We start from the raw sequence: 20510 nt of genomic DNA, 5'->3' as shown, positions 1-20510 counted from the left end.
AACATTAGGTTAATGTAATGAGAATGATTCAATAAAATTACTTCGATTACGGGCAGTTATTACAATTACTTGAATAATTAATATTCATATTATTATTTGTCATAATTTAATTAATATTTTTTCACATTAGGATTATCTTAAATTTTTTCGGGTGGTTATTAAAAGTCAGCGGAGCGGAGCGGATTGGAGGGAGCAGTTGTCGTGCAACAGCGGGAAACATGAATTAAATTAAAAGGGAGCTTCAGAAAAAAAGAAGCACGTGCTCCCACTTTCGTTTCCCTCTTTAATTTTCAGTGGTCAGTTCTGTGTTCCTGTCGTGTATTTTATTTTCGTAAGTATTCTTTTTATTTATTTATTTATTAATTTTTTACGGGTCCGACGGCACATTCTATATAAAACCAATTATTTTAACAAATTCAATTAAATTCGTCCTTCGTCAAAGTCTAGAGAGTGCCTAAGACGAAGAGCACGGCTACTGAACACTTTGACGGTTCATGAATATTGACTTCGACTAATTCTTTTCCCCATTTCTCTAATTTAAAACCGTCCGTCCCAATCGAATAGTACTTTTTAATACTCATCCGGACGTTCCGTTCTCAGAAGCTACAAAGAGATTTCGTGTGGCACTCGATGATGGGTCAAATCGAGTATGGATCTAATTTTATAGTTACTGCAAAGTTAACTTTTAGTAACGAAGTTAAATTTGATTTAATAATTGTGTTATTGAATTGAGAAAAAATATTGAAATTGATGAAAAAGTGTTGAATAACGATGATAATTTAATATTAAAAAATTAATTTGAATAATTGATAAAAAAATATGTGAGAGAATTTGAAGAAAAGATTAAAAAAAGTAATTATTATGTTGTTAAATTGAGAGAAAATTAAAATTAAATTAAATTAAGTTAATTTTGATTTTGTTATCAAACCTAATAAGTTTGGTACCGATTTTTAAGACAGCTCTATTATTACAAACATTGTGGTTTTGTTTTTTACTTTAAAGTTATCTCGTCGTTAGTTTCCGATCGTTTTTGTGTTGAAGTGCTAATATGGCATATCAAGAATCAAACACATGACTAGAAAACAAACAATATATATTTAAAATTTAATATAAATAAAAACCTAGGCCCAGTGGCTGGACGCCCATTGATGAGAATTTGAGTGCATAATCTATATTAGTTTCACGTTGGGGACGAGTATCATGACGTATATCTTTCAAATTTCTCTTCGAGTAAATTTATGCCAAGTGCAGTTATACCTCTAGAATTTTATTCTAATAAACACAGACAATGATTGACTCGAGAAAGTCAAATCATCTCGGGTTTGTATAGCTCGACGGGACGCATAATTTATACTGGATTTTCCATATTTCTCCCATCGCAATGATTGACTCGAGAAAGTCATGCAAGAAATGTAAAATCAACATAAAAGGTGTACTCAATTATGAAGGATTGGTATGTAATCTAATCTTACGTATTCTTTTGTTGCACGATTTCCACAATAACAAAAAGTATATATATATATATATATATTTGAAAAAATTAACAATTATTAATTGGGCGTCTAAAAAAGAAAAATATTCGGGTCTCATCAGAGAAAGCAATGGCAAGAATCAGAAAACGGGGGATGGCATATGATGAAAATGATGATTTGAACGAGTCCAACAGGAACAACAACAGTTGAAGAACGTGAGGCAATTACACATGTGGGGGCCCACCACTCACCAAATCATGAGGTGGGCCCTTTGTCTGGGCTGAAACGACACGAGCTAGTGGCAATAGCAGTGGCATCGGTGTCGTGTTAAGTAAACTAAACGAGTCGTGCCGAGTTGGTCGACATTTGCCGTAAAAAATACCAATCATCTTTCATGCATATGATGATAACAAAGATGTCTTCGATATCATCGAAATATCTTTCCTTTTGTTCTTTTTTAAAAAATAAAAATAAAAACTCCGTATAATCGAATGGGAGAGCTGTCCCGTGGGCTGGTTTTTTCAGTCGGTTTTGTAAACATCAATCGATTGTCATTTTTAAAACACAGCTCCAATGCTATAAGCAATCGAAAGAGAGAGCACTTCAATCAAGAGTCAGTGTCTAACTAATTACAGTATTGTATGTAAAAAGTATATCACGTGGCACGTAATATAAATCAATTGGTGCTGATCAAGTGGTTACAAATTTGTAACGTAATACTTTATTCCGACTAATACCGCCCTGAGAATTCCGCCCGCGGCGGGCATGTTGACCATGAAAGAATTGTAAGCTCACCTCTACATTCAAAAATGGTAAAAAAGAATTAAAGAAATTGCCGAAAAGGGACCAAACAACTGTTTTCCCCTATAAATATACGGTCTCGATGTTGTTCGCCATAAATAAATAAAAAAGACCTCGACCTTTTATGGTACACGTTCCAAGCCATAGTCGAGTCTTTTTTACCACCAATTTGTTCAGTCGCAGCTAGAAATAACACGAGAAAATGATTTTTTTTTTCTTTTTTTTTCTGATTATTTGGGAGGCCATGAATTCAGTATTCAGAAAGAAGATGAATAGCGATCTTATTCAGCTCGATAATGGGCTTAAAAATTGACCCAATCGTCTCATGGGCCTATGCGATCACATGATGGTCCAATAAGGAAGACCGGCACGTTTCTTAATCCAATGCATCTCTTCATGCATGTCAATCTTCATCATTCTTTGTCCATCGAAGGTCCGACCAGTCTATTGCCCCCTCATGTGGACATTTAGGATAAAAATTAATCAGTCCACCACGACAAGCTTCTGATACTGCTCTCCAGATATCGCGTCGAGCATGATCTTCTCGGGGTTGATCTCCCCGTCATTGTCGAGGAACATGCTGACCAAGTTCTCGGAGAACTCGCTGACTAGGGCGACCCCGTCCTGGGTCGCAGTCACGGGGGTCGACTGCGAGTCCCTCAGGTTCCAGAACACAATCTGCGGGATAGAGTCCCCACACCCTGCCTCCTCGAACTTCCTCCTGATCACCTGATAGTAGGTCTCCCAGGGGTTCATAGACGCCTCTTCAAACTCCATGTCGCTGAACACGAATATCCGCTTCACGATCTGATCCGAACTCAGATTCCAGTTCTTCGCCACCTAGAGTATCAAATCAAACACCTTCTCGAAGTCTGTGTTGCCTCCCCAGTCCATGCGCCTCACGAACTGCGTCTTACCAGCGAGATCGTCTCCCTCGATCGAGTGGAGCTCAGGGCTCTTGCTGAAGGTGATCACCTTCCCCTTCCACGGGTCTTTGCTCAGCTCCTATACCAAGATACTGAGCGCGACCGAGACCTCCATAGGGGTCCCCCTCATGCTACCGTAGACGTCACAGGCTGCAATGCAGTTCTCGAGCTTCCCGGCCTTGAGCAGGTTCTCCACCATCCTCTTCCAATGGAGCTCAGCAACTTCTCTGCCATCCCGGTGGTCCAACCGTCCAACGACTGGATTATCTCGTGGGTAGGAGAACCCCGCTGCGATTTTCCCTTTCCCAACTTCACATTCTCAAGGCACTCCTGGTAATAAATTACAAAAACAGTATACTAAATCAGATTGCTTACAACACAAGAAACTCATCCAATTATCGGTCTACGTGTTCATTGGCATGATGGAAAAAAAATGAGACAATAACATCATTTAGATTAAACTGCAAAGCATCATATGATACAATACGATTAATCTCATATGGGCACGGAATATAGTACCCTGAAACGTTCGTTATAGTGCTTGAAGAACTTAGATACGTAGAGCTTCATCGCCACGGAGGGGACACGGTTGAATGGGATCTCGCCCCAGTTCTTTGGGCTCATGTACACCTTAGGCAACTCCAGGGCCTTCCGTAGCGGAACTAGCACCTCCCTTCTCAACCTGTCTCGAACCGTATACACAAAATGTGCCTCCTCCGTGCTCTCGTAGTCGGGAGACTACTCCCGGGAGAAGATCAGCAGCGCGATGCTCTCGCAGAGCAGCGTGGATTGGTCGAACGATGAGTCCGTGGAGGGACACCACTTTGCTGCAAGCCCGACCTCGTTTAACTCCCCCGAGTTTAGGAACTCCACGTCTGACTTCAGGTACTGTGCGAAATGCTCTGAGACTTTCTCGTGGAGTAACCGGAAATCCCCGTCCTGATTGTATCGATTGATTACCTTTTCGGCCTTGGCGATCGTCTCCTCTCTCTGAAGCTTCCACACCTCCTCAGGTCGACCATTACTCGGGGCGGGTGACTCCAACTTTCTTGACTTGTTCCTGTCCTCGGTCATCTGTGATTTCGAGCACAACCTTGAACTCCACTTGCGCTTCTCCCACTCCTGCTTCTGGACCCGCCTCACATCGGGGCCCTCAAGAAGGCGGTAGATGATCTCTGGCAGGTCGTTGAAGTACCCGAAGTTGGCCAATGGCCCTACGTTGTAGGTGAGGGTCCTTGGATGGTTCTTGAATAGCCAGCGCGCCACTGTGTGGAAACCTTCCTTGTCGGACTTCCCAGTCCCACGTACAGCGTGGAGGTTGCATATCAGCTTAAGGGCGGTGAGTGTGTCGTGGGCCCAGGTGAGGGTGAGCCGCTGAATCAGGGAATTGGGCGGGGTCTCGGGAACGACGTGGAAGAAGAAGTCTTAAGCATGGGTTGCCTGATGAGAGGGTAGGTGGCAGAGCCGTTCTCAGTGCAGCCCATGCTATGATCACGGCAGGAGGCGTCAGTGATCATGACCTCAGCAGGGGATAACTTGGAGAACTCCTCCGCTATCATGTCAGCATCGGAGCCTCCTGCTGGTATGGTCTGACGGCCAGAGAACTCCTTCACTAACTCGTCAGAGTAAGAGCCTCCGGCTGGTATGGTCCAACGGCCAGAGAGCTCTCGGAGGGGCCATTGTGTTGGTTTTGATTTGGGGCTTCAGTAAAGCGGAGGGGATCATACTACTATATCGTTCTATAGATAAGGAGGAAAGAATCCATGGTAGATACTGTGAATCGATTATATTCTTATTATTTACGGAAGTTCATATTCGTTGCCCGTGTTTATATTTCGTTTGCTGCATTTTTATTGGTCTTTACGACCGGGACAGTGGAACCACAATCATCCTCACGGTGAGATATTGAGCTTGGAGGGCAATGAATAGAAAATAAACGAGCGGATTTCCCTCTATAATTGATTACTTTGACCGCAAGCATCGTAACAGCCGAATCTATTTCTTGGGATCCAAGGAAACGAAATGGAAATAAGTATCCGAAATTAAGGGATTTATTTATTTTTACTTATTTGTCTAATTTTTTGCAATAGGAGTTTAATGAGAAGCTCTAAATGACTGTCGAGCAGTAACGCCACCAACAGATAAGATAGCATACGCAAAGGTCGTTCATATTCCTCAAAATGGTTAAATGGAGAAAGTTCTTTCGGAGTCGTAAACCTTAACTTAGGAGAACTGTAGTCACTGAGCATAGCAAAGGTCGTTAAGACACGAGCACGGCACTCTAGTGTTTCCTTAACCGAAGCACGCCTCTAGCGCACAGCAGCAACAGACGGCGGCCAAGCTGCAGAATTGATTCAACGAACAAGGCGAGTCAATTAGTATAGCTGGTTCACATCTAATTGTATAACGGGAATTTTGAAAAGGATCTGCTATGTCAATGAGAGTACTGACCATCCTTTAAGAAAGGAACCACAGCCACAGCTATCATCATCCTGCTGTCGAGGAGGTGGCGGCGGCGGCGGCGGCGGAAGTGGCGGTGGATATCCCTCATATGGTGGCGGCGGCGGTGGAAGTGGCGGCGGATATCCCTCATATGGTGGCGGCGGCGGTGGAAGTGGCGGCGGATATCCCTCATATGGCGGCGGCGGCGGTGGAGGATAGCCTGGGGGAGATGGTGGAGGCGGATAGCCCGGGGGAGGCGGACCTTAACAACAGTGTTATCCCAGTAAGATGGATATTCCAATGTCAGCACAAACTGATTTTCGTCTAATAAAAGGAAACTAGCCTCCACTGCCCCTCCTCTGGCATGGAAGGCACTGTCGGCGTCTGGGTTCTAGGAGCAGAGGGCCATCTTAGAGGCCCCTGCTGCCATCACCTGTGCTTGTATCGATAAGGGCCAGCTACATATTCTCTGCCAGATGACAGGCGGCAGTGGCGGCACCTCAGAGGTGTTCGCTTGGAGGTCATGTGAAAACTAGTGCCTAGTGCTATCTAGACTCAATGCTCCAGCCTCAAATCAGATTAGATTTTTCATTTAAGTGATCATTCGAACTACAAACCTTGTTTTTTCATGCACCATGTCGCCAAAGATTTCTGCCTAGGCATGTGAAGACTTGTAAAACATGATGGTTTTCCAAAAAAATCCAATCAAACAAATAGGCTGCTGTATAGCTCCCGAAAAGAGTTGGAGCATAGTGCTGGAAACTAAAACAGACCATCCAATGAAGTCGGCATCACTTCAGACATGCAGCAACCAAGTCCCGACACCGAGCAAGGAGGCATCCGTTACCTGGTGGCGGGTATCCAGGAGGAACCCTCTCGTAGCTCATTGATCAGACAGACAATTGGGCAGGGCTTCACAAGTGATATTAGAAAATCGAGTCGAACCACTCGAGTCACCGCATAAGATTCGGATGGGAAATTGAGCAGTTAGTTTGCTGATGGCTTTATATGTTGGAAGAAGATGACGAAGGGCAGTGTTCCTACCTATAGTTCTTTGGGCTTCAATGGGTCTGCGCTTATGGCTGATCCACCATAACTTCCAAAAACGTTTTGCTCCAACTAACTTTCAACCATGGAAAGAGATGGACAAAGCTCAGATTTTTTTCTGTTTTCCTGGTGTTGGTAGCTTTTGTGGTCATGGAGCGTTCTATTCCCGCAGCTAGCTATTCTGTTTGACGGCAGTTGAAAAGAAATCACTCTCCTCCTCTCATCAGTTTCACTTCCCGTCCTGCGGTTAGCCCTGCATTTGCCCTTAAATCATTTCCAAGGAGTTGTATCGATATCCTGATATCGCTCACGGATCCGCAGAGAAGGAACTTCCCTATGTGACTATTGATCACAAGATCTTCCCTAGAACTGCCATGTAAACGCGGAGTGGTGAGATGATCAACCACCAGTGAAAAGGACCATCATCATCCGACAAGTTCACCATTCACGGGAAACTTCGGATTTTCAACCTTGAGTTGCTTGACTGAGGTTCATTCCCATCATTTCGACTGATAATAGATTCCGAATCAACAAGATGAACGTACTAGAGAACCATTAGACTCGATTCGCCTGTTAATTACTATCGAATGAAACCCCGGTAATACCCAACAAATAAGAAGCCCAGCGTCCAAAAAAGAAGAAAATGGGAGAGGTTGGGAAAGGATAAGGCTGTCACAAATCACAAAAAAAAAAAAAGAAAAAAAAAAGAACAAAACAGGATATCGTCCAGCTCATGGGCATGTCATTGTCTGAGTAAAGGCTTGAAGCCGTATGAGAAACGTGTCTCTCCCATAGCCATTGTCATGGCATTCAATTCCATATCCAAGTTCCAGGCCATGGCATCGTCACCATATCTTCAAATCTTCAATTAGAATTAAAATAATAATGAAAAATTGGAAATGGTCGGTCCTTAGTTTCCATATGGACACAGCAGAAGAAACTTCTCGCTATTACCTGGAAGTCTCCAGATGTGCCACCTCGATTAAGCTAAAAAAATGCCCCTTCTCGAAAGAAGTATGGACCCTTAGCTGCAAAGAAATCAAGAACCCGTGTTATGTCCAAACCCTATGGGAGATTAAAGATTAAAGGCTTCCATAAAGTAAGTCTTTTAGTATAAAGAGCCCTCAAAATTAAATCCCTAGAACACCAATCAGTTAAGCATAGAGAAGAGAAGATCGAACTTCGTAGTGTTACTGTCACTGGATCTCCATCAACGAAAAAACCATGTCGGCAACTCCTGAAGGTTCACACCCCCACAAGGAATCGACTTCTCCGAAGGCTACAGAGGCCGAGGCCCGAGAAGTATCATACCCGCCTGCCGAGGACACCAAGAAATGGGGAACCCATGTTATGGGGCCGCCTGCAGCGCCCTCCGCACACCCGGACAACCAGAAGGCCGCAACGTGGAATGCCGGGGACCACCAGCAGATCCTCCAGCCCTATGTCCGGTACGACCCCGTGGAGAAGCCCAGCAACAACCCGTTCGAGCCCGTTATTGACATGTTCAACTCCTGGAGCAAGAAGGCGGAGACTATAGCCCGCAATATCTGGCACAATCGTAAGACCCTGATGTCTGTAGATTATAGTCTTATACGAAGTTTGATCGGAGATCAACCGGTTTTAAGGGAAAATTCGGATGGACTGACATAGACATCGGCTTGATATTTTGATCTTGCAGTTAAAACAGGGCACTCTGTTTCTGAGGCGGCTTGGGGAAAGGTGAACCTTACGGCCAAAGCTATAACCGAAGGGGGATTCGAGCCCCTCTTCAGGCAGATATTCGGGACCGATCCAAACGAGAGCCTCAAGAAGACATTCGCTTGCTACCTCTCGACATCCACCGGCCCAGTCGCTGGAACCCTCTACCTATCGACTGCCCGTGTGGCTTTCTGCAGCGACCGCCCCTTGTCCTTCACTGCTCCTTCTGGACAGGAGACTTGGAGCTACTATAAGGTAATCATCATATTCACGTTGCATATAATTTTAAAACATCACACACTTTAGTGGAACCCGGGCTGTTTTCTAACTGCTCGTTCAACAGGTTTCAATTCCGTTCGTGAACATCTCGGCAGCGAATCCGGTGGTTATGAAGGAGAATCCGCCAGAGAAGTACATTCAGGTTGTGACCACGGACGGCCATGACTTCTGGTTCATGGGATTTGTCAGCTTCGAGAAGGCTTTGCATCACCTGCTAGAGAGCGTCTCGAATGCCCGAGCAGCGTACCCAGTTACAACCCAGTAGGCACCCCGTTTTTTCGTACATAATGAGTTTCGAGTATTCCTATTCGTTGCTATGTTTGTGAAGGTTTGAGCACGGCGTGTTTACTTCATGATTGACTAGTAAGCAGATGGAGAGAGCGAGCCATCGTCATTGTTGGTTGTACATCTTCATAGTTATAGGAATGATCGTTTTGAGTTTTTCTTTCTTGTGAATAAATCTATCATTTGTTGAATGATAATATCCATTCTGATGGTATTGGAAATTTCTCATATCGAATTAATAGTGCTGCCCATTGAGTCTAGATATTCATATTAACGATAACATACATAGAAGGGCAAATTCCAGTTTTCTAAACCACCGATTCACTGTACCGAGGGACAGGCCAAAGGGCTAGAGGATGCAGTTCGTCTCAAATTTCCGATGACATACTTTCTATATATTCTGTGTCTATCATAAAATTGTTTATCTTCTGCATCGTAGCATCGTCTTAAGCATTGTGAACTTGACGCTTTGAACTGAAATTCCAAAGGGGAAAATCGTTCCTTTGTAGAAATGCATGGGGCTGCAATTGCCGGTAGAAATATTAACCTGAGCATGAACAAAACTCAGAGAAATTCCATGGTCGATTCAAGCAATCGACGATTTGAGTGATCCAAAGTTCATGATCACTGTAAGTGGTCATTCCGGTACCACCTGAATGCAAGGAAAAGTCACTTCCGGTAACCATAGAAGCTCCTGAAAACTACATATCATGGCAATACAATTGATCTGAGCTAATTCCGAAATCATTTAGAGCAGAATAAGTAGCATTCAAGCCAAAAGAACCTTCCCTATTAGATCCGTCTTCATCCAAATGCCTTAACGGTAATCAAATCCGGAGGGATAGGGAACTGGTCAAATGTCTAGAGGGGTATGGCTTCTTGACTAGTCTTTGAGCCTGGAGTCAGTCAAACTCTGAGTAAGGGGCGATGAATAGGGAAGAATTCAAAATTGGTTCCAATCCTCTATTTTGGCTCTTCTTGAATGCTCTGCTGCTATCACGTACCTGTCACATACAAAATCATGCATGCCCTCCACCCTACAATATCTTACTCGATAATCAGCCACGGCTCGAATCAATACAAAATTACGGAATGCGGCGAAGCACGATGTGGCAAGAACATTGCTATTTGATATCGACGTGATGTTACTTGCAGCATAGACATATCAAAGAAATACTGTTTAAGAATCAAAATATATTCTTACGCCAACACTAGTCGAATATGAAATTGAATAATCAACTCTCTCGTCCACGTCGAGCTGTAAATAATTAAATAATTGCTTAGCCCGTAATCAACCTTTAGGTGGAAAATTATGAATTATATAGTTCAAAGGTCAACGGAAATCAATCGAGAAGAAAGTCTCTCCGATTCCATTTTATTTGCATTTTCTTAGCCTCCAAGTTCATCATCCATCTTATTTATCCTCCCTACTCTTCTTCCCCAAAGCACAACGAACGCAATTGATCACGACCAGGAAAAGGGGAATACAACCAAAGTGATGGCCCCTTCAGCTGTTCTCGGCCCTCCGGAACTCTACTCCCGAACCTCGGGAGTGCACTCTGCGGCTGCAACCTCTGGCGATGCCTTTGTCGACCTGATGGTGGTGGAGTTCAACAAATTTTCCACACGCACCGAGCCGCCGAGGGGCTTCACTGAGAACTACTCCGCCACCTACCTCTCCTCCGGCAACCCATGCCTCGACTTCTTCTTCCACATCGTGCCCGACACCCCGCCCGAGTCCTTGGCCGAGCGGCTTGCCCTGGCCTGGTCCCACAATCCCCTCACGACACTTAAACTGATGTGCAACCTCCGCGGGGTCCGTGGGACTGGGAAGTCCGACAAGGAAGGCTTCTACAGGGCGGCGTTATGGCTCTTTAGGAACCACCCGAGGACGCTCGCGTGCAATGTCGGGGCCTTTGCTGATTTTGGCTATTTCAAGGATCTGCTGGAGATCCTCTACCGCCTTCTCGAGGGCCCAGATGTGAGGCGGATTCAAAAGGAGGAGTGGCTGCAACGCAAGGGTGGGAGAAAGAGGAGAGCAATGTCTCTGATGAGGCGCAGACATTTTGCTAAACCTGGTAGGAAGAAAAAGGAGGAGTCCGAGAAATCAAACTCTTCCATTCCGAGGGAGGAGGATTGTGTCGCAAAGGCAATGGCCAGGTCGAAGCAAGAAGAAGAGAAGGCAAGAGATCTCAGGAGGGAAAAGAAGATCGCCATGGCCAGAAAACTGATCGAACGGTACAATCGGGACAGTGATTTCCGCTTCCTCTATGATAAAATCTCTGAGCATTTTGCCCAGTCCTTGAGGAAGGATTTGGAGTTCCTCCACTCGGGTGAGATAAATAAGATTGGGCTCGCCGCCAAGTGGTGCCCCTCGATCGACTCTTCATTCGACCGATCCATCCTCCTATGCGAGAGCATAGCGAAGCTAATTTTCCAACGTGAGTCGTACCCAGAGTACGACGGCGTTGAGGAGGCACATTACGTGTATAGAGTCCGTGATAGACTGAGGAAGGAGGTACTTGTGCCACTGCAAAAGGTCCTGGAACTGCCCGAAGTGTACATGGGCGCGAATGACTGGGGCTCAATCCCGTACAACCGTGTCGCCTCCGTGGCGATGAAACTTTACAAGGGCAAGTTCATGAAGCATGACAAGCAGCGGTTTCAGGAGTACCTGGACATGGTGAAGTCAGGAAAGGCGAAAATTGCTGCCGGCGCTCTGCTCCCCCACGAAATTATAGCATCCCTAAATGACGGGGAAGAAGACGTCAGGGAGGTAGCTGAGCTCCAGTGGAAGAGAATGGTGGATGACCTTCTAAAATCCGGGAAGCTCGAGAATTGTATTGCTGTTTCTGATGTCTCAGGTAGCATGACGGGGATCCCTATGGAGGTCTCCGTTGCGCTTGGGATCCTGGTCTCGGAGCTGAGCAAAGATCCGTGGAAGGGGAAGGTGATCACGTTCAGCGAGAGTCCTCAGCTCCACTTGATCAAGGGAGATGATCTGGCTGCAAAGACGCAGTTCGTGAGGAACATGGACTGGGGAGGCAGCACCAACTTTCAGAAGGTGTTTGATCTGATACTCGAGGTGGCAAAGAAGGGGAAGCTGAGTTCCGATCAGATCGTGAAGCGGGTGATCGTGTTTAGCGACATGGAGTTCGACCAGGCGTCACGGGACCCCTGGGAGACCGACTATCAAGTGATCAAGAGGAAGTTTAGGGAGGCAGGCTATGAAGATGCGGCTCCACAGATTGTGTTCTGGAACCTGAGGAACTCTAGGTCCACTCCTGTGAGCGGGACACAAGAAGGGGTCGCCCTAGTCAGCGGTTTCTCGAAAAACCTGCTCAACCTTTTCTTGGACAAGGACGGGCAGATCGACCCCGAATTGGTCATGCTCGAGGCGATTTCCGGAGAGGAGTACCAGAAGCTGGTGGTGATGGATTGATTGATCCTCGAGAAGTTCTAGTAATAAGAAAGATCAAATTCTGATGTTTTCTTTTCAGAAGTTGATGTACTCGATCAGTTTGCATATATGCTCCAAAAGGAAAATGAGATCAACAAAAACTTATCACTTCGGTCGAGTTCATAGCAACTCCGGCATATGGAATCAGGATCCGTTAAAGCGTAAAGGGTAACTTGACTCAGTATCCCGGGAATAAAACTCACACTCCGTGGTTGATAGCTGCAATACGTTCTTTCACGTTCAACCTGTCAATTGTCTAACAATTTGTGGCTCGAAACCTATGCCGAAGGATCAAATCGACACAAGTTTCTGAATGGGATTGTAAATTACTAAAAAAGACTGCTTGAATGGTATATCTCATCTTGGTCCAATTAAGCCAGAAGAACCATTTCTTATGGCTATCAGTGTAGTTCTTTTCTTAGCTTATTGGTAATCAAATCGGGATGGCTTCATCTAAGACCTGTCTCGAGTGTAGAATTAATCAACATCGAGGGAGCAATGTCCTAAGGCGATGATGACAAGGGAAGGTTCCAATTCTCTGTTCGGCTCTTCTCCATTGCTCTGTTATCCTATACTGGACACGTCGAAAATCATATTCTTCTATTTTATACTATCTTACACGACAATGCACCACGACTTGAATTTATTTAAAATAGCTGAATGCGGAGAAACACAACGTGGTGCTGCGTTCATTTTTATTTGAAACTGAAGCGATGTACTTGGAACATAGTTATATGGTAGAAGTCATCCCGAATCATTGCGTAAGCCAAAAAGACTTGAGAGGAAGGGAAAAAAAAAAAAAACAAACCTCCTCTCAATTGCAGAAGTGCTTAGCCAGAGTCAACTTTCAGGTGAACAACCAACAACATAAATTAACTCATAAGCAATTTCACCTTTTATATGCCGATGCAATCCTTATTATTGACAAAAATTAAATAATTTAATAAATAAGCATGGACTATCCTCTACTAATAATGACATTGATAAAAAAATCGATCACTTCGAACGCTCAAAGTGTTTTTTTGGGTAAATTACTCCAACGGTACAAATAATTTTATAAATGTACCCCTCTGGCCAAAAAGGTGATCGATCGGTTTAGCCGGGATGGAGACTTCTGCTTCCAATACGACTGCATCTCGGAGCACTTCGTTCAGTGCCTAAAGGCGGACATCGGATTTCTGAACTCCAGGGAGATAAACAAGATCGGGTTTGCTGCAAACCCTCTGTCGACTGATCCACCCTCCTCTGTGAGAGCATCACAAGGCTAATTTTTCCCCGGGAGTTGTGTCCCGAGTACGAAGGCATCGAGGAGGCCCATTACGCTTACAGAGTGTGTGATAGGCTGAGGAAGGAGGTTCTTGTACCGCTGCGAAAGGTCCTGGAACTCCCTGAAGTGTATATCGGGGCAAATGACTGGGGGTCGACCCGTATAATCGGGTGGTTTCTGTGGCAATGAAGCTCTACAAAGACAAATTCATGAAGCACGACAAGAAGCCGTTCGAGGTTAGTTAAAGTTCCGAATCAAATATGTTATAGCCTATATTCCCGACCTTTAGATCACGATTCACAATCTGATTTTGGAATCATATACAATTTCTATCACCAGGAATGTCTCATGAATGTGAAGTCAGGCAAAACAACGATCGCTGCCCGTGCTCTGCTGCCGCATGAGATAATCTCATCCCTACACGATGGCTACCGTGATAGCGACGTGGAGAAATTGCTGAGCTCCACTGGAAGAGGATGGTGGATGACATGCTAAAGGCCGGGAAGCTCAAGAACTGCATTGTTGTGTGTGACGTTTCATGTAGCATGAGGGGGATCCCTATCGAGGTCTCTGTTGCGCTCGGGATCTTGGTCTCGGAGCTGAGCAAAGATCCGTGGAAGGGAAAGGTGATCACTTTCGGCGAGAGTCCTCAGCTTCACTTGATCGAAGGAGATGATCAGGCTACAAAGACGAAGTTCGTGAGGAACATGGACTGGGAGGCAACACCAACTTCCAGAAGGTGTTTGATCTACTCAAGATGGCAAAAATGGGGAAGCTGAGCTCGAATCAGATTGGGAAGCGAGTGTTCGTCTTCAGTGATACGGAGTTTGATCGAGTGTCTATGAAACCTGGGGAAACCGACCATAAGGTGATCAGGAGGAAGTTCAGGGTACAAGGACGCGGTCCCGCGGATTGTGTTCTGGAACCTGAGGGACTCGAGGTTGACCCCCGTGTGCATGGACCAAGACGGGGTGGCCCTAGTCAGTGGCTTCTCAAAGAACTTGCTCAAGATGTTCCTCAACAACGATGGGCAGATCAACCAGGATTCAGTCATGCTCGATGCGATTTCTGGGGAGGAGTATCAAAAGCTGGTCGTGGTGGATTGATTTTCTCCTGAATGATCTTATTAGATACTATAAATTTTCAGTTGTACTCTTCATAACCGGAATGGAATAATAACCGAAAACTTTGCTTTACGCGACAATAATCAGTTCATTCCAACCCGGAATGCCTCGTCTCACCTCATTCATTCCATAATTCAAACGGTGAGAATCGAACCTACATGTCGAGTCGTGGAATGCCACCGCTTTACAGACCGGTCCACATAGTACTGCCTAATGGAAAGCCCAAAACCGTTTAGGGCCTGGTTTGATAGTTTGTTCCTTGAAGGCCATATAAATTGTTTGCATCCAATGTTGGCCCAAACAAGAAAATGTCCCTAATTGTTGGCGACAGGCTTTATCGTATGAATTATGAAGTGAAATAATTTTTTTTTTTAAAAGAGGCATTCTTTTATAAGTACAAAAAAAATAAAAAGTAATACGTTTGAAACATAAATTAGGGGGAGTTTTGGGAGATGCAAAAATGTGGGAAAGGGACAAGGGGATGGAGATAGAGGAACAGACAGAGACACATAGATTCCCACCTAGTCCCACTGCTGCTTACAAGCGGAACAGAACAGTTTTCAGATTGAATTTTGTTATGGAAGGAAATTAGGAAAGGGAAACCGATGGTCGAACTGCTTTTCTATTGATATAATTTCTGGACTGCCACGATACCGACCCGCTCGAGCTTCATTAGCATTCCCACGGGAAGAACAATACTCGAGCTTAGTACTAATTCCGTAAAATCAGGAAACAAGAAAAGGCTCGGGCTCGTCAACCTTGGCTCCTTTGGGTTTTCTCTCGATTATATTCAAATGCCTGGGTCATGGCTGTTGTGTGCCAAGACATATGGTCCCTTGAAATCAATATATCATGGCTCCGCATATGATTGATCATATCCACAATGGACCGGACAAAGACAGAGACGTTACCTTGGTCCCGAGCTAGCTAATCTGTGGCCCATCGTGAAATGGCACCACATGAACCCGCAGCGGTACCTGTCATACAAAAGACTGACATTGCATATATGCATGTATATGCACATAAGAGCAAAGGGAGGGACAGAGTTTTATGGAATTATTTTGTGTGTGATCAATCTGTGAAAGTATCATTAAGCATCCATCCCTATCCCACTTCACCCTCCCCAGCCTGCATAGATTCCCCTGCCCCTCTGCCCTGCCAACATCCCAGTCCAAACCCATTCACCAATCAATCCATCTCTCTCTCTCTCTCTCTCTCTCTCAATCTCTCATACACACATTCACCAACAAACAAACAGAATCTCATAGTACATTGTTTTTTTTTGGCTAAATAGAATCTCATACTACACTGATATGAGGCCTCCCACCCTCGCCCTCCAAGCAATGCGCAACTCTACCCGGGCTATCTGGAGCAGTCGTTCCTTCATCATATGATTAACCGCGAGCTTTACTAGAATTAAATGCTAGAAGCCCTCCGGTGTTTCGTGAAACAATTTATTATTATATCATGTGCTTAAGGGAACTGGTATGTCTCAGGAATCAACCGCTTGTAAGACCAGTGGAAATTTTGGCAGTTTCTGCTGGCGTACATGTATACCGAAGGGCCGGCCAGCAGTGATAGTGGGGGACTGGTGATGTAAAAGGCGTTTGTCCTTCCCGGAGGGAGACGGTAGAAAGCAGACATAATAGAGACTGACTGAGGAGGGGAAAGAGAAAAAAGAAAAAAAGGCTGTGTGTCTTTAGGGATGCACAAATTATTCTCACATTCGCTACAATCCTAAGGAATGCTTCTAATCTCTTTTGTTTCACTATGGAACCTCTTCCCATGCCATGCCATGGAAGACTAACGTACGGTCAGGTGCGTGCTGCAGACAAGCCCAAAAATTGTTTCTTTCTTCTTCTTTTTTTTTTAAAAAAAAAAATTTCGAAAAATTAATTTGATTTAATACATATGTTGAACAGAATATTCACGGTCATTATTACTCCGGATGATAAATCACTCCTGCAAAATTTCATAGTTTCTGAAAATGAATTAGTAGATAAAACCGATCGTCATTTAATCAAATTTCTCAATGAGTGTTACGCGAATAACAATTCTAACTCGCCAAGTTTCGTGATGGGTGATCTCAGAGCTGAATAAAGTCTTTCACATATATTTACACAATTTTTTCATGATAAAAAGGAAGATAAAATCTAGGTAAATTGGTGAATGAAATTTAAAAATGTTATTAATTAGTTAAAATAAAGAAATTGGAATGAAAATGTTTCTGTCCTATTCTTTTGTAAAGATTTCCGCTGAAATATTTTATTGTTAATTTCTTCATGTCTGACAGCTCCTTATTATGCATCAAAGATGTCAAAAGTGCTAATAATATCGCGTTTAAATCTCACCAAGTGAAAGTACATCTACACTCTTGCATAATTAAGGTCGAGATTTTCCAGCAGGCATAAACTTAAAAAATGAATATGGCAATGATAAATTTATTACGAATCAAACTTGAAGCATTTTGACAGCGTAAGTATATATCTCATTCAAAATCAATAAACGTGCCTTTTATTTTTTTGGAAAATGTTGGGTCTTAAACGGAAATGAATTGAAGGAAATACTTTAGTAAATACGGAAAAGAAGAAAATTATATCTTTTCACTTACAATAATACATGCTCCTAATTCTCCCAAAAAAAAAAAAGCTCCTCTTCCTCTTCCGAAAGAACTTTTTTTGCATTTTCTTTTCAATTAGTGATACGCATAAAAAAAAGGGGGTAGTTAGCAAGAAAAAGAGATTGAGGGAAAAAAACAAAAAGGCACCTTACAAAAGAGTAGGAAAAATATATTAGTGGGCATTAGATGAAAAGCAAGAAAGAAGATCAATTTGGAGAAAAAAAAAAAGAGATGGCCAGGGGAAATCTTCTGTTCTCCGTATGGATAGTTTCATATACTTGGACAGGAGAACTGCCATATAACCTTAAGTTCTTCGGTTTTTGTTCGAGAAGTTGTATCGTGTAATCTCAATATGACAGAATATCTCGAAGATACATGCATGTTTTTATACATATGGAAATCAGGAAACTGCATATCATATTGCCCTAATTAACAATCGGCAAATGAGTAATTGAATGTTCTATATTACCATGTTAGCTCCCATAATCACATGATTTACGGGATGCATACAGCTTAACTGTCAACTTCCAAACCTTTCTATAAAGTGGACGTTAAACTATTATTTTTATTTACTAAATGAAGAATATTCTTAATGATTATTTTGCTGCTATGCACTTTATCGGTGTAAAATAAAAATCAGTTTTTGTTTTTTTTAAAACTTTAAATCCGGCTTAATTAATTAAAAAGGTAGATGAATAAATTAATGTAAGCAACCTATGCAAGCTCCAACTTGTCATTAATGAGCAAGAACATAAACAATTGGGAATATTAAGAAAATGGAGGCATTGATTTGAGAATAATACTGCCTGGCAATAAGCTGCTGAACATATATTGATGTAGGAAAATGTCAGTAATGCCAACACGTCCTAATCAAAATACTCATCGTCAATATTATTCTCTTCTTCACCATTGACCTTTCGATTGGCCAGACCGGAAACTTCATACTTCGATCATAAGAAATGAAGAAAAATATATATAGCATGTTAAGAAGAAATTGAATGATGAAGAACATTAAAGGAAAAAAAAAAAAAAGAAACAGATTTCAGTGAGCGATATGATGAACATATTTGTCTCACATTTTTCATCAATCCACACCAGAACTTCTTCAGGGCCCATTCAGCCATGGGGTGGAATGGATTGAAGATCATCAGAAAAATGACGAGAAAATGGAAAATCAAATCATCTCGGCGGGTTTCGGAACAAAAATCAACTCGCTGTGTCAAATTAGCTTTGATTGGATTGAGTCTGGTCGTCCCTGCGCCTTCATAGAGAGCCGTTCTCGGGCCGGTCAAAGTGGAGGAGCTGCCCGCCACATCTGGGGCAGTCCTCAACCTGCTTCGGCACCATGTAGTACATTAGGCAGGTCTTGCAGCCCGCTACCACCAGGACGTGGTCCTTGCCTGTGGCAACCTTGGGGGGCTCCCGGGTCGATGAAGAGGGCGGGGACGACTCAGAGGAGGACTCTTCGGAGTCATAGTTGGAGCTGTTGTCTTCGTCGTCGTCGGAGTAATAGTAGGTCCCCGAGTAGTCCGCGGTTACTCTAGGGTCCTCTTTGGCCTTCATCCCGGTTCTCCAGTTAATGTAGTAAATCTCTCCTGTCTGAACATACATAATAGCATCAGAAGTTATAGCAAATATATGAAAATTTGCACTCATTACAAATAGTAAAGTTTTCGTCTTTCTCAGCTTCATGTCTCGATTGAATAGCAATAAGTCGACCATTTTGCTTATTGCTCAGAGTCTGCGGGACCCCGGGGTCCTCCGAAACCAATGGAATGCCGCTGCGGATCATTGATCGGATAAAACCCGGAAAAACCTTTCCTTTTTGCTTCTTTAATGATCGAGACGCAGTTCTATGGACACACATTTGCCCCATGTGCAGAAGAATATGATCGAGGGACGACCAAGAAAGGCTCCATTAATTTTTCTCCAAATTGATCGGTCGGTCCTACTGATGAGAGGAAATCATCAGACGGGTCAAAGGCGAAAAGGGTTTCGCAGTCTTTCTGCAGTGCTGCTTCCTGTCACTGTCTAGGGTTAGGAACATAAACCCTAATCCCATTTCACGGCAGGGACAAGAAGCCGGAGGGCAATAAATGCATGCGGAGTGGGGGGGCATTAAAGAGCAAAGGAACCAGCCAAACGAATCAACCTTTTCAGAAACAGAACACTGTCTGCAAAGATCTGATCATGGCTTTCGCATTTATTGAACCCTGTAAGAGGAAACACCAAGCTCCCTTCTTGTTTTTTTTGTTCTTTAATGGATGAAGAAAACAACAAAGGCAAGCATTGATGATGAGGAGGAGGAATAGGACATGACATGTACCTTTAAATCGAGGCATTGCTCCCAATGGTAAGGGAGTGAGATGTGGGAGTTGAGCTCCAAGGTGGAGTCGAAGCTGTTGGGTTGGCTCTCGGAGACGTCGTCTGAGCTCGATGACCGGCCGAGCCCCGCGGAGCCGCTGGCTCCTCCGCCGCCGCCGCCGTCGTGATGGTTCAGGGAGCAGTTCTGGAGGGACCTCTCGAGCGACGCAGTGATCGTCGCCATGTTTGGAGCTGTCATTAGATCGGAGAAGATAGAGAGAGAGAGAGAGAGAGAGAGAGAGCTGGTGAAGGTTGAGATTTGGGGAAGGGAAAAGGAACTAAAATGGAAACAAATTGGCTGATTTAGAGAGAGAGAGAGAGACTGCTAATTGGGAAGGAGAAGAGATTGGAGTGTTCCCCACGCGCTGCGGCTGCCAGTGGGAGCGGCACCCGGTGGGACCAGAGCTACCAGGCGGGGCCCACAGGAGCTCCGTCCCTGATAATACGGTACGTGGGGCCCGTCTCATACGTGTCGGCCAGGCGTGGACATGGATACGCACTGGTACTGTGGAGGCTTGCCCACGCGCGGCGGCTAAGCGAGTGCAGAGAACCATTTCAATTTTGTTTTTTGTTTTTTGTTTTTTTTAATCTTATTATTATTATTTTCTGAAACAAAGAAAATAAATAAATAATAATAATCGGGTGGAGGGGGGGGGGGGGGGGGGGGGGGGGGGGGGTTGGGTTAGATCCGGTGAGAGAGGCAGAGTTATCGAGAGAAGAATGCC

General features: G+C 44.1%; 3 protein-coding genes and 2 pseudogenes across 3 annotated transcripts; 3 read left to right on the top strand and 2 right to left on the bottom strand.

Moving 5' to 3' along the window:
* Positions 1-2533: 2533 nt before the first annotated feature.
* Positions 2534-7346, bottom strand: LOC116210729 (annotated as a pseudogene).
* A 316-nt stretch (positions 7347-7662) lies between these two features.
* Positions 7663-9178, top strand: LOC116210730 (GEM-like protein 5). Its single transcript, XM_031544751.1, has 3 exons — positions 7663-8246; positions 8367-8641; positions 8730-9178. Exons 1-3 carry the CDS (start codon positions 7913-7915, stop codon positions 8928-8930), a joined length of 810 nt encoding a protein of 269 aa, XP_031400611.1. The 5' UTR covers positions 7663-7912; the 3' UTR covers positions 8931-9178.
* A 1040-nt stretch (positions 9179-10218) lies between these two features.
* On the top strand, positions 10219-12518 carry LOC116210728. Its single transcript, XM_031544749.1, has one exon. The coding sequence runs from the start codon at positions 10449-10451 to the stop codon at positions 12390-12392; it is 1944 nt and encodes a 647-aa protein (XP_031400609.1). The 5' UTR covers positions 10219-10448; the 3' UTR covers positions 12393-12518.
* A 944-nt stretch (positions 12519-13462) lies between these two features.
* On the top strand, positions 13463-14868 carry LOC116211774 (annotated as a pseudogene).
* A 3420-nt stretch (positions 14869-18288) lies between these two features.
* On the bottom strand, positions 18289-20080 carry LOC116209987. The gene is made up of 2 exons (XM_031543760.1): positions 19748-20080; positions 18289-19020 (listed from the first exon to the last, which is right to left on the bottom strand). The coding sequence occupies exons 1-2, from the start codon at positions 19982-19984 to the stop codon at positions 18685-18687; spliced, it is 573 nt and encodes a 190-aa protein (XP_031399620.1). The 5' UTR covers positions 19985-20080; the 3' UTR covers positions 18289-18684.
* Positions 20081-20510: the final 430 nt, after the last annotated feature.

This window comes from Punica granatum, chromosome 6, assembly GCF_007655135.1.
Source record: "Punica granatum isolate Tunisia-2019 chromosome 6, ASM765513v2, whole genome shotgun sequence".
Taxonomy (NCBI): domain Eukaryota; kingdom Viridiplantae; phylum Streptophyta; class Magnoliopsida; order Myrtales; family Lythraceae; genus Punica; species Punica granatum.
The sequence above is the reverse complement of the archived record's forward strand: the minus strand, read 5'-3'. Positions and strand labels throughout refer to the sequence as shown.

Coding starts and splice junctions, on each gene's coding strand:
- LOC116210730 (XM_031544751.1), top strand. CDS start 7,913: ATGTCGGCAACTCCTGAAGGTTCACACCCCCACAAGGAATCGACTTCT. Junction 8,247..8,366: donor CCGCAATATCTGGCACAATC/GTAAGACCCTGA, acceptor TTGATCTTGCAG/TTAAAACAGGGCACTCTGTT. Junction 8,642..8,729: donor AGACTTGGAGCTACTATAAG/GTAATCATCATA, acceptor CTCGTTCAACAG/GTTTCAATTCCGTTCGTGAA.
- LOC116210728 (XM_031544749.1), top strand. CDS start 10,449: ATGGCCCCTTCAGCTGTTCTCGGCCCTCCGGAACTCTACTCCCGAACC.
- LOC116209987 (XM_031543760.1), bottom strand. CDS start 19,984: ATGACAGCTCCAAACATGGCGACGATCACTGCGTCGCTCGAGAGGTCC. Junction 19,021..19,747: donor AGCAATGCCTCGATTTAAAG/GTACATGTCATG, acceptor ATGTATGTTCAG/ACAGGAGAGATTTACTACAT.